Source organism: Gopherus flavomarginatus, chromosome 3, assembly GCF_025201925.1.
Source record: "Gopherus flavomarginatus isolate rGopFla2 chromosome 3, rGopFla2.mat.asm, whole genome shotgun sequence".
Taxonomy (NCBI): Eukaryota; Metazoa; Chordata; order Testudines; family Testudinidae; genus Gopherus; species Gopherus flavomarginatus.
The window spans coordinates 83,879,387-83,892,768 of NC_066619.1; the positions used below are offsets into that span (position 1 = coordinate 83,879,387).

At 36.4% G+C, this 13,382-nt stretch overlaps 1 protein-coding gene across 1 annotated transcript in view; it reads left to right on the forward strand.

Moving 5' to 3' along the window:
- SPTLC1 (serine palmitoyltransferase long chain base subunit 1) overlaps positions 1-12,298 on the forward strand; it is a 49,330-nt gene extending 37,032 nt beyond the window's left edge. Inside the window, exons 6-11 of the mRNA XM_050945943.1 lie at positions 138-233; positions 529-625; positions 1,397-1,451; positions 6,818-6,935; positions 8,821-8,894; positions 10,569-12,298. Coding sequence (XP_050801900.1) covers positions 138-233; positions 529-625; positions 1,397-1,451; positions 6,818-6,935; positions 8,821-8,894; positions 10,569-10,662 — 534 coding nt within the window. The 3' untranslated portion in view covers positions 10,663-12,298. The remainder of the gene's footprint in view (positions 1-137; positions 234-528; positions 626-1,396; positions 1,452-6,817; positions 6,936-8,820; positions 8,895-10,568) is intronic.
- Positions 12,299-13,382: the final 1,084 nt, after the last annotated feature.

The following is a 13,382-nucleotide window of genomic DNA, read 5'->3' on the forward strand; positions in this document are numbered from 1 at the left end:
TGGTGTATTTTGCCCTAGTACGCATGTTAATTTGAAGCTTAGTTTATATATTGTAAATTATCTTGATTTAATTAAGCATCACTTTACTTACATCCACCTTGTTCCTCTCTCATAATATTCTGTTAATTGAATGGCAGGTTGACGATATAGATCTGATTAGTGCAAACATGGAGAATTCCCTGGCTTCTATTGGAGGATTTTGCTGTGGAAGATCTTTTGTTATTGACCATCAGGTATGCCACCTCTTATTTTTAAATGGAATAGCAGACTGAATTACTAAGGAATGACAGTGACTTGGCTTCTGTTTACAAGCTGCATCTTGATATAAAGGATTTACATAGGAATTTATTCCATTTAGAAGACCACTTCAAAAAGATTATGTGGATGAGTTAGAGACTGTTGTTCAGTTATGATTTTGGCTTAATTTAAACCAAATGACTTTAAAGATTTTTCTGTACTATCGTGAACAAGCAAAACTGATATAAAAGCTTTTCAGCTTTGTTTATGACTTTTCATTTTCCTTCTCAGAGATTGTCAGGTCAGGGTTACTGCTTTTCAGCCTCTCTGCCTCCCCTTCTAGCTGCTGCTGCTGTTGAGGCCCTCAATATCATGGAAGAGAATCCAGGTATTTCATTCTGAAAAATCAAATACTTTGTAATGTGATAAGTTATTCTGCTCAGAGGGAACACTAATTGTCTGAGCTCAAGGTTAAAGCCTGTGGGCATAATTTCCCCCACTTCCATCCCTCACCCTCTTGGTCTAGTACTTCCTCATTTACTTTTCCCTTTCATTCGTTCATTCTCTGCCTTTCCACATCTTACATTCATTATCTCCTTTTCACTCATTCTCCCTTTAACTTTCCCTCGCACTCTCTTCCCATCATACATCTCTTCCTACCCTCCCTTCCTTTTTTTTTGCACACAATGAAAAGGAGAAGTGGAAATGGAAAGAGCCAGAGAAGGGAGACACTGAACACTTCATTAAAAACTGTTGTTGTTCACTATAAACAAATGTCCTTCTGATTTCCCTCCTCCTATTTTGACCAGAACATATTTGGTAATTTTCAAAGAAAAGTAAGTTAAGGAAAAAAGAGGGACATAGTTATCAAAGGTTGACGCCCCCTCTTACTTTCCAATTATGTTCCTTCAGCCTATAGTTTCTTGATTCTCCATTTGTTGTCCTTTAATTGGCTCACACAAAAAAGAGTTCTAGACAGAAACTACTCCACTGGAATAGCAGTGGGGGGGAGGAGGGAGAACACATTTGTCACTTCATGATGGGAATGGTATTCCCTTAGGAACGAGGATCATTGTAAGAAGTAGAGAGGCTCAAAGTTTTATTTGGGATTTATAGAAATATACAGCAAGAGACTGAGGCTCTTTTTTCTTTTGTCTAGACATTTTTCAGATTTTACGAGAGAAATGCAAACGGATTCACAAAGCTTTACAAAGGTAAACTATTTGATCTTGACCACTGTCAACTTGCTCAGATTTTTATAAATCCGTATCACAAAGTATGATGAATATAATATCCTCTGTAGTTACAGACGCCCTGTTCCGTTCCGGAAAGCCTTGCGTAACTCAAATTTTGCGTAAATCAGAAACGTATACCCGTACATAATGCAAAAATTTCCGCAACTCGAGAATCCTATTTCTGGCTTATGGAACTTTTTTTGTAAGTGCAAATTTGTGTAAATCGGGTCTTGTGTAACCTGAGGGGCATCTGTACATTGAGTTTTATTATAATTTTTCTGGCAACAAATTTTTGATAATACAGTAAGTGTTCTAGATTCAATACTTTATGTATTTATAATCAATTGACTAATTTTCAGAATAAATACGTACCTGCTCCTAGAGTTCCAATTCAGTTTCTATATCAGATTGAAGTTTCTTAAAATTCTGTCATTTGTTGCAGTAATCTATAACCCAGTTTTAATGACAACTAATTTTTAGCAGTGGTCAAGCAATTCCAATCTTCTTTTTATTTCACAACAGTATTTACTTTATCTGTGTTCTTTCTGATAGCCTTTTAGTGGTTGGTTTTGTAATCTACAAAGTTTTTTTTTTCTAGTGGTTCTAATAAAGAAATGAAGTCAGTTGTTGCTTAAGGCTTTCATTGTAAGGTGATGTAAGTAGTCCAGAACAGTCTGGTCTCCTTGAATTATGCATTCTGTGCTAATAACAATGTTTGTTTGGTCTCAATGTCTAGTTGCTTGATACAATTAGTTGTAAGAGAATTTAAGTTTAAGGGAGGGGCACTAAATAACTGATAATTGAAACATGTAACTGGTTAAACGGTTGTAGCAGATATGTGACTGTGCTATTCTGTAGTATATTTTTAGGTATTAATATAGGGTCCATATAAACTTTTTCTTTAAGAAATTTGAGTGTAGGTAGAGGAACAATAGCAGACCCAAACAAATTCACTCTGAGCATACTAGAAGTTTGAATGTCACATAAACTGTCAGTAACAAAATCTCATTAAAATCAGCTACTATACTGGAATCTTCTTGAATTTACCTTTTATAAAGCTATTAGTAGTAATCTTGAGAAATACAGACAGGAGCCGTACTTCAGTATTGAGGAAAATTGGTTATAAAGATATTTACAAATGTAGATGCAAGTAAAAGGGACAAACCACATGTAAGGAGAAATTGTGCACCTCTCATTTATTAGAACTCTTGGTGTCTACAGGAAGTGTCTAAGAGCTGGATGTCAATTTATTTTAACTAGCAAAATGCTTTGGACAGAATTCTTACAAGAGGAGGTTATGGAAAATTAAGCACAGGGTGAGACAAGTATTGTCATGGTTTAGAAGCTGGTCACAACTGAAAATGAGTAGAATTAACAAATGGATAACAGTGGGGTGCCTCAAGATTCTGTACTAGGATTGGTATTTAATATCACTATCGTAAAAGCTAACAATGTTTGGAACCATTTTTGTGTGTGTGTGTGTGTGTATATATATATATACCTCTACGCACACATACCAGCAGTATTCAAAGAGTGTGTGTGTGTCACCATATTAACCCATAGTACACCCACACCTTGAATACTGCATGCAATTCTGGTCACCCAATCTCAGAAAAATACAATAGAATTGGAAAAAGTGCAGAGAATGGCAACAAAAATTATTAGGGGAATGGAACCGCCTCCATATAAAAAAAAATTTTTAAAAGACAAAGTCTTTTTAGCTTAGAAAAGAGATGATGGGGGAGACTTGGGCAGGGGCGGGAACAGTATGATAGTTTATAAAAACATGAATTATGCCGAGAAAGTGAATAGGGAAGTGTTATTTACCCCTTCAGATAACACAAGAGCCAGGGCTCACCCAATGATATTAATAGGCAGCAGGTTTAAAACAAACATAAGGAAGTACTTCACACAACACACAGTCAAGCTATGGAACTCATTGCCAAGGGATGTTGTGATGGACAAAAGTAGAAGTGGGTTCAAAAAAGACTTTAAGTTCATGAAGGACAGGCCCATCAATTACTATTAGCCAAGATGGTCAGGGACGCAGTCCCATGATCTGGGTATCCCTAACTGCCAGAAGCTTGGACTGGATGACACTTGAAATTGCCCTTTTCCGTTCATTCTATCTGAAGCATCTGGCACCTGCCATTTATGGACGACAGGATACTGGGCTAGATGGGCCATTGGTCTGACCCAGTATGGCCTTTCTTACATTCTTATCTTCTTGATACTTGCTTGAGCAAGTGTCTGATGGCAAAACTTGTAGAGGACATAATTATTTAAGTTTGGCGGCACTAGAGAAGACTGAAAGACTGGTGCTAGTTGTGGGCAACTCAATGGTAGATAAAATTCCCTGACAAACATAAAAGCACATTAGAAGAATAATTTGAACTACTCTTGCATATTAAATTAATAATCACTTTAGAAAACATGCAGTGACTGCCACAATAGTGCAAAAAAAGTATAAAAAAGTATATAGAAAATGCAGAATGTATTCTGCAATTATATTAATCAATAGTATGCCTTCGTCTGGAATACAGTATTTACTTCTCTCTATCTCTCATATTAAGCACGGTTTAACTAAGATTCAAAAGAATGTATATAAGTTTTTAGAGATGAAAAATATAATAGAACTGTTTAAAATAATGAAAGGTGAAAGGAGTGTGTGATTTTTTTCCCCTCCTTTTCATAACACAAAAAAAAAAAAAGCAAATTGAAAGGCAGCAAATTGAAAACCAGCAAAAAATCCTTTTTTACGTAGTGCACAAGTAGGCATTTTGAAATTCAGTGTCACAAGATACCACTGATACCAAGAGCTTAATAGAATTCAGAATAGGTGTAGATTTTCATAAGGATAATGAGAAAATCTATATTTGCCTTATATATGGTAAAATAAGGCGGTAAGTATATATAAGGCCTCATGCTTCGGGGCACAAAGCAACCATTAGGAGGATGTAATTCTTCCTAAACCCGATAGTAAAGTTACTCCATCACTCTCTGCTCCAAAGTTCCTTTTGCCTTTTCTTGAGGTAATAGACAAGACATTGGATGAGATTCCTAGCCTATATTGTCTTTAAATAGTATGAATTTGTATCCTATTTAAAAAATGGATAAATGGCAGTGATTAGAGGTGGAAAACACGTTTATTCAAGGTTCCATAATTTAGCTGCTTTACTGGAAGAGCTAAGATGGGGGAGGGGGATGTTACTACTCTGTGCATGCTGTGGAGTCGCAAATGTTCACCAAAGCTTGCAAGAAAAGCACAGCCAACCTTTGTTTCTTTCATACACACAGTGTCCCTTTCTCTGACAAAGCTGTGCTGAACTGGCTCTTTTGCATTTCTTATTGTTTATCCTTGGTTAGACAGCTGCTTGAGTCAGAGTAGGGTTTATTTAACTAGAGTTGTAACCGACAGAACTTCAAATTAGACATCAGTTTGGGCTTTACAAAGCAGCCTCTAAGTCAGTGTGTATAGTTAATACAAAGCATTTTTGTCTGGACAAAGTCAGTGAGATTCAAAGTTTGAATTGGCAGTGATACAAAGGCTGTTTCCTGGTTTAAAATACATGAACTCTTACCCATCCTCTCCTGCCCTCCTCTCCTTTCTTTTTTAGGCTGTTCATGAATGTTTTACCTAGTGTAAATTAAAATGACTTCATATTATGTAATTAGCTACTGATATAATTAATATATTGATGCACATCCTTTAAAAAGAAAATCTCATTGTTAGCAAGTATTGTTCATTAAGTTCTGACAGATCTATACTTTGTCTTAAAACTAATTCGCTGCAAGGAAACCTTTTAATCTATTAATTTAAGCTGTATGGTAATATGTCTGACTACAGTGAGTACCTGTTAATTTCTAGAACTGTGCTTCTATAACATCAGGTCACTATCATGGAACATACTTAATGACTGACATCTGTCATGCCATATATTCCATCTGTGATTCTGCATTGCAGAATGGCCTCAGACTGCTTCTCATGGCTCCATATGTTGCCACATAGTGTCTTTCCCATGACTTCTAAAGATATTTACCAATATTTAAACATTTGCTCTTTAACTGCATGACTCTTTTTAGAAGCAACCTCAGATTTTGTATCTGCATGACACCAATTGTGAGTGCAATTTTGTTGTTGCAAACATTGAAGGCCAGTTTAAGTTCCCTTTCAGAACTGGGCTCTAAATCAGTAGAGCTTTGTGGAAATACAAGGCATGTTTCAGACCTTAAAACATCTCTTTCCATTATTCATTATGTCTGTGGCACTCTGTTCTTCCCATGGATTTGACAGCTTGTGTTTTCTGAAGAGACCCTAACTTTTTGCTTCCTTTTTTTAATAGGAAACTGATATGGGGATAAAAAATACTTTATACATTTACAACATATCGTGTGTAATACAAACTGACCAAGTCAGGAAATCTAAGTTAAGGTTGACAGTAGCAGAACAGTGCATGTATGTGAGATGCTGTTAATATTTGGGAGCAAAGGATTGGCTTTTTTCATCCTATCTCAATATTGATTACCTTTCTTGATAGGGAATTTACAACTCTGCATGAGAGACGGTGATTCTTTCCTCCTCCCCTTATTGATTCTAAATTATGATTTGGGTGTCTAAGTGTCTTCTTTTTTATTGATAAAACACATTGCACTTAAACATCTTGCCTCAAGTGGATTTTTTTGGGAGAGAGGGGCAGGCTAAAGACTTGAAAGGATCAGAGTCTTGAAAATCAAAGAATGAATTATGTTAGGGTTGTGTATTACAAACCTTAAGGAACTCTAAAGGAAGGGCATTCAATTGATATGAAATCTTATTTAAAAATTAACATTGGCTGTGGCAGACAACTTATTCCCCATATGTTTTGTAAATTTTCTGTTTGAGCAGGACAAGCTATTAAAGTTAAAATTACAGGGGGGGAAATCAGAGGAACGCAAATGAGGAATATACAGTATAGGAATTGTATAAAGCAATAAAACTGAATTAAAATAAATAATCTATCTTGCCCAGATTCACCAGGAGTAAGTATTCTTTGTGAAAGAAACAATGTGGAGTGGGTTGTTTGATTTGGTCGATAATTAGATGCTCTCATGAGTAATTCATGGCTACATAGTTTAAATTTTGTATTGTGGTTGCTGGTATACAGAAGTTCAAAGGTGTAAAACTTTGTTTGCGTCCAAATTTGTTTTGTAACAAATACTCTCAATGTAAAACAATTTAGAAAGTTTTCCTGAAATACCATCAAAAAATGATAAAGCCTTTAAATAGCATCTTTTCACTCTCTGTTTATACACTTTGCTTCTGTATTCTGGTGAGATGTACACTGAAACTATTTGATTTGTTTCAGAATCCCTGGTCTAATAGTTGTGGGAGACTTATTTTCTCCAGCATTACACCTTCAGTTGGAAGAGACCAGTGGATCTCGAGAGAATGATATGAAGTTACTCAAGAGAATTGTAGATTATGTAAGTGTCCCTTTTGCAATTAAAGCATATCTACTCTTTAATTATTAGAAAAGCAAAAATGTTGTGCAAAGCCCTGGCATGCTAGTTGGTTGAATTACTGTATGACCTGGAGTGTTCCAGACCCCCTTGGGAAATTGCAGTTGAATAGGGAAAACAACAGAGGCCTGTGTTCGCTTTTTGAAAATGTAAGTGAGATGGTAATGTAGATGAAATTGTTTTTTTGTTGTTTTTTTTTTTAACACCATCACAGGAGTGGAGTGAGGAAGATAGCCTGAGGGGAGAGGAAGCATCCACTCAAAAACTCCCTTCCCCAGCTGCAAAAGTCTCCTTTATCATCCACCCCACAGTGGCAGTCTCTCTTCCCATCCCCCTGTGATTTTGATCATCAATAAAATATTTGACCTTGGTACTGGACAACATTAATCCATGTCATAGATACGTTAAAGCACAAGTTTCTCTTTAACTTAAGAGAATGGATGTGCATGAACAGATTAGAGAGGACTTTTCTGAGACTTACAGAAATTCAGGTTATAAAAAGTGTTTGTTTTTACAGGATGGAATTTTACATTTGAGTGTATGAACATATTATTATTTGGCAAACTGTTATAATATTTAGCACCTAAAACACTTTCTATCATCAGTATACACTACTTCTCAAGACACCCAATTTGAGAAGTGTGTAAGTATGCTATAGATGAGTGATGCGTCTTGTGCATTTTGGGCAGGGGGAGTGATTAGTACTTGTTTTGTGCTTGAGCTCATCTAACTCATCCAAATTTGAAGAATGTAACTCTTTGAAAGAGGTGCTTTTCTGTTTTAAGAACTCTTTTAAATGTCACTGTTCATATTAAACAGTTTTCTATATGTGCCCAGTAACTGCCTGCCTTGGTGGTTTTAGTACAAGTTGAATAATGTAGAGCCATTATGCTGAGGATCTCTCTCTCTCCTTTTTTCCATGGGAGTCTTTATTAAGGAATAAGATCATGCTCATGGTATATATAACCTGCAATAACTTTTTATTCCTTAAAGACTGCAGTTACCTTATTCTCTGCCAACATAGCTACAAACGTTAAGTCATAAAGTTAATCAGTCCTCTCTTAATTCTAGCCAGAATAGTTGTATTGACTTCCAGCAGCAATGGCTTCTACAGACAGGGTTACTAGAATCTGATGTATAGTCAGCATATATTAACCAAGGTCAACAATTTATGAAGCATCCTAGGATAGAGAGAAACGTTGGTCCATAGAAGCAAAGCAGAGATACTCAACAGACATAGTTGGATGCCATTAGTCCTTTTTATTTTAAATATCACTATTCAGTAAATAGGCAATGTAATCCTATTTCAAGTAACATTTTTGAGCTGAACTTAAACAAATGTGAAATTAAAGAAGCTTATCCTTAATCTTCCCTGTTTTGTTATATGTAAGAACTCCTACTGACTTATGAAATACCTACGAGAGCCGTCGTCATACTCCATTTCAGGCCTCCTTCTCTAAAAACCAACTTCACTACTCCCAAAAGCTGGTCATAAGCTGTAGAAGGAAATGTCAAACCTACCCCCTTGTCTCTATTCTTCTAATATAACACAGCCACTAATATTTTTAAAAGCCTCAAATAAGTGTCTAAAATTTTAAACTTTTAAAGGATGCATTGTGTGCGGAAATGTTTCTTAATGACAGCAAATTAGTGAAATGCTAATAATTCTCTCCTGATACTGGACTTGGTGTTTGGTTTTGATGTATACTTCTCTTTCTGCTCTGACTGTGCTGTTTGAGATTCTGCCATGTTTGTCTTCCAGACATTAAATAGCCACTGTTCATAGAATGTAATGGTAATGTGGTATCGAAGTTCCCTGTTGCATAACTGCTTATTTATATGTCTGCAGTGTATGAATAGAAGTATTGCATTAACTCAGGCCCGCTATCTGGAGAAGGAAGAGAAATGTCTTCCGCCGCCGAGGTGAGTGGAAATTCAGAAACCTCTGTTTCTTTTTATCCCTCTTGCATGAGGAAAACCACCTGACTTTTATGAAAACAAAGCTGCCTGCTTTAGGCCTTTTAATGGTTTGCCAGGTGAGGAATGGGAAATAGCTGCTTACAATAAACTTTAAATGGGTATTATGGCATGTTATAATGGTTATTTACAAGATAATGTATCAAAGTAAACTGAATCTTCAATATCAGCATTGTATTGTTTTCACTACTACCTTGGCTGCTTACCACGCAGGTTTTCATAAGAGGCCCATTGAACTTGAAAATACATCTAAATGTGGGAATAAGAGTGTGTGTGTTAGGCAAGTGACATGCTCAGTGCCTAATTGGAAAGAGATAGTATGACTATTTGCTTTGCTAGAGAGCCATTGCTTCACAAGTTCTCTATCTTGCAATATACCTTACTTGTCATTGTGCCTGAGTTCATGGCCCAAATATTGCCTTTGAGTGAGGGAGCCATTCCTTTACTCTGCTGGAGAATCAGAATATTGAGTGAGGGTCATATTAGTTTAGGAAGAGACCAGATAGCAAGTGTGAAAAATCAGGACAAGAGGTGAGGGGTAATAGGCGCCTAATACAAGAAAATCGGGACATCTGATTACCCTATATTAGTTACATAAATAGAGTAAGAGTTAAGGCTAGGCCTTAGTCTATTGATTATTAGGATGAGTGGTCTGTTAAATTAAGGGCTTATCATTAAATGAACCAAACCCTTAGAAGCTTTAATAATCTATCAGAGGGGCAGCCGTGTTAGTCTGGATCTGTAAAAGCAGCAAAGAATCCTGTGGCACCTTCTAGACTAACAGACGTTTTGGAGCATGAGCTTTCGTGGGTGAGTACCCACTTCGTCGGATGCATGTAGTGGTAGTTTCCTGTGCCACAGGATTCTTTGCTGCTTTTAATAATCTATGTAACATTTATTAAGAATGGAAGATTTAGTTGCTCAGTTCAATATAATCTTCTTTGTTAGAACAAATGTTCTGAACTGTCAGATTTAATCTTAACTAAAAGTTAAGAAAAACAGATGCTTTCTAAAAGTTAAACAGGTTGTTTTAAGAAGAACAAAGTACCTTAGATCCCAAACATCAGGAACAAGTACTCCAGACAGCAAAGTAGATAAGTTGAGGAAAAATAGCAAACATATGAATAGGGTGAATGGGCAAAATGACACTGTTGCCATGCGTGATCTGCATGTAATTAATATGAAGGAACAATTAGAATGGTGTTTTTATATAAAAATGTAGTATGTACATAGTATGAAATCTATCAGCTATGACAAGGGAAATAAGTGGTTAGGTATGAGCATGCACAAATGTATGGGTTATATAAGCATTAAAAAAAAATCAAAACAACGCAAGACTCTCTCTCTCTCGTAATGAAAGAAATAGCCTTCCTGTGCCCCATGATCAGGTAACTGATCACTGCCCTTTTCCTCTTTGTTTTAATTACACATGTATACTGTGTTTTAATTAAGGTGGTAGTATATTCTAAAATTCTTACATTAAAGCTTGTTAAATTGGTGTGAACCAAATTTTCCACCCAACAATTCGGATCTAAATTAAAACTGGTACAGGAGAAACAAAGCAAGGAATAAGTGCCATTGCCATTACAAGAGCCAACTATTCTGGTTTTCTTTTTTCAGTATTCGGGTAGTGGTGACAGTGGAACAAACAGAAGAAGAATTGGATAAAGCTGCATCGATTATCAGGGAAGCTGCACAGTCTATACTGAATTAAACTGCTGATTTGGATATTTGTATCCTGACATTATGAAAAAAAAATTTTTTCCACTGTATGCTGTCTTGGCATCCACTCCAAAGGTGCCAGCTATTTATGGCTCAACCATTGGTGGAATTGAAACCTTGATAATTAATAGGGTTATTCCAGAATCATGTAGATCTGGTGAGAGGAAGAATGATGAATTTCAGAATTACTAAATGACATAACGCCTTATGTAAAGAGTACAAACTCTACTTATAGTACTGTTTTAAATTGAATATTATTGTACAGCAGTAATTTATATTGCCTTTTCCCCCCTTCTTTCGTAAAAGCCTTACACTTTCCTCAATCCCCTGAAAATCTGAACACTCCATTTCTCTGAAAAGATTGCTGAGCCTTATGAGAATGTAGGAACTTTTAATATAATCTTGATAAAGTAAATTTAATTTTGTTTAAAATATTACCTCTTCCAAGATATTTCTAATATATTTAAAAGCTAAATAGTTAATGTATTAAGGAATTCTTGGTTTTGAACTATACTAAGTACGTAATTATTAAAATAATTAAGTGCATCCTATATTTATATACTAAAACTTTTTTTGGTTAACCATTCCTTGAAACCAGTTCTTAATCATTGTCCCTTAATAGTCCATTTTCCAAAAAGAGAGATTCACCTCAAATACAGTTTGATTAATGCATTTGATCTGTAAGTATATGTTGGTTTGACTGTTATGGATGAGGTTTTTCTTAACGATTAATTCACATCTAGTTTTAGAATTTGCTACCTTTCATATACTGTATGCTGCCAGGGAGCTAAAGCAGTGATGGGCAACCTGCGGCTCGTCAGGGTAATCCGCTGGTGGCCCGCGAGACAGTTTGTTTACATTGACTGTCCACGGGCATAGCTGCCTGCACCTCCCAGTGGCCGGAGTTCACTGTTCCTGGCCAATGGGAGATGCAGGAAGCAGCGCGGGCCGGATGTGCTATGTAAACAATGTAAATAAACTGTCTTGTGGCCGACCACTGGATTACCCTGACGGGCTGCAGGTTTCCCACCATTGGGCTAAACTCTACTAATTTGAAGAGATCTAGGAGAAGTTTTAAATGACAGGGGGGAAAAACTAACCAAAATGTTGACCACCTCTCCCCCACTGTATACCAAAAATAGCAACGTGAAAGTTCTGAAGCATGATCTCTAAATTATGCTATTGGTTTACTTATCAATAACTATAATTTAGACTTTGATTTTCAGAAATGCTTAAAGGATTTTAGTTGTACAAGTCCCATTGAGATACAACTGAACTTATATACTTAAATTCCCCTAGGAGCTTTTGAAAATTTTCACCTTAAAGTTATGTGCAGGTTTGCAGTAAACACAGATGAGGGTACAAACATAACACCAATCACTTGGAAAACAACAACTGAGGGAAGGTGACATAATTTATGGTAACTTTCTTATAACATATGAATAATTACTGTGTACTCCAGGACTTTTTAGAAAGTCTAATTGTGTTTGAAAACACTTTTTATAGTCTGCCTATTCCGTATTCTGGGTTGTTTTATAATGTACTTTTTGGTTGCTGCTACAGAGACTACAGTGCTGTATTTGAGAAAGAACCTTGTTTAAATAAAGTTAAACATATTTGATTAAAAATGGCATGTGTCACAGTTAAATTACTACAAATTTGTGTGGAATGTTGTACATAAGACACTTTTTAGTCAATTTTTTCAGTACATAGTGAGGTTGTCTGTGTGCTGCCTTTCCAAGTATATCAAGATATTTGCATTCAGATACACCACCAAAGTCATATAGTGTTTGTGCTCTGCTTGGAATATTTTATAGTCACTCAGAGCCCTACTTCTGCAAGTGTTGACAGTGTATCTTATCAGCAAGTATTGCCAAAATCCTGATTCAGAACAAGGACAGATTCTACTCCTTTTTGACTACAGGCTTTGGGCTACAGGAAACTGTAAAGACATCTCCTTTCTATGACAGTATAACATGGAATGGTACCTCACATAGATATTTTTTAAGGATGTGAATGGAGCATGTTCTAAGAACAGTGCCTGTGTGCTCCCAACAATAAACTTGCACAGGATGAAAACACTGTGCTAAAAACCTCAAAAAAAAACTTAATCCAAAAATGCTCTTGGTCAATTCTCTACATTGTTAGACTCCTAAACCTTTGTGATACTCAGGTCCTGCATCTGATTTTTTCAACTACCAAATAAACCACTTTGAATGGAGAAGACTTGCAAATAAGCCGGGGTTAACTGGTTAGAGAATTTCTGCTTATGCAATTCACATGCCATTTGGTGTGGTCATAGGAGCAGTTTGTGTGTACATTAATTACATTTGGGCTTCAGCTGATTGCTGTGCCTACACTGAGAGCTCAGACTATGTGATTCCCTTGCTTGTGTATACATACACTAGTTCTCTTTGAGCCAGCGCAAGTATAAATACCAGCGTAGCCATGGTAGCACAGGTGGCGTCAGCAAAGGCATGGCTTAGCTGTCCTAAATTGGTACCCACCGGTTTCAGGCAGGCTTATACATGATGTGCCTAAACAGTGCTGCTGCTACCCAGGCTGCCATGGCTACATTGTTATTTAGACTTGAGCTAGCGTTAACATGTGTACACAAGCCTGGGAATGACTCCCTTAGCTCATATTATAGACGTAACCTAACATCACAAGAATTTCCTCCCACAAGTGAGCTTTCTCTAAGGTTTCACCACA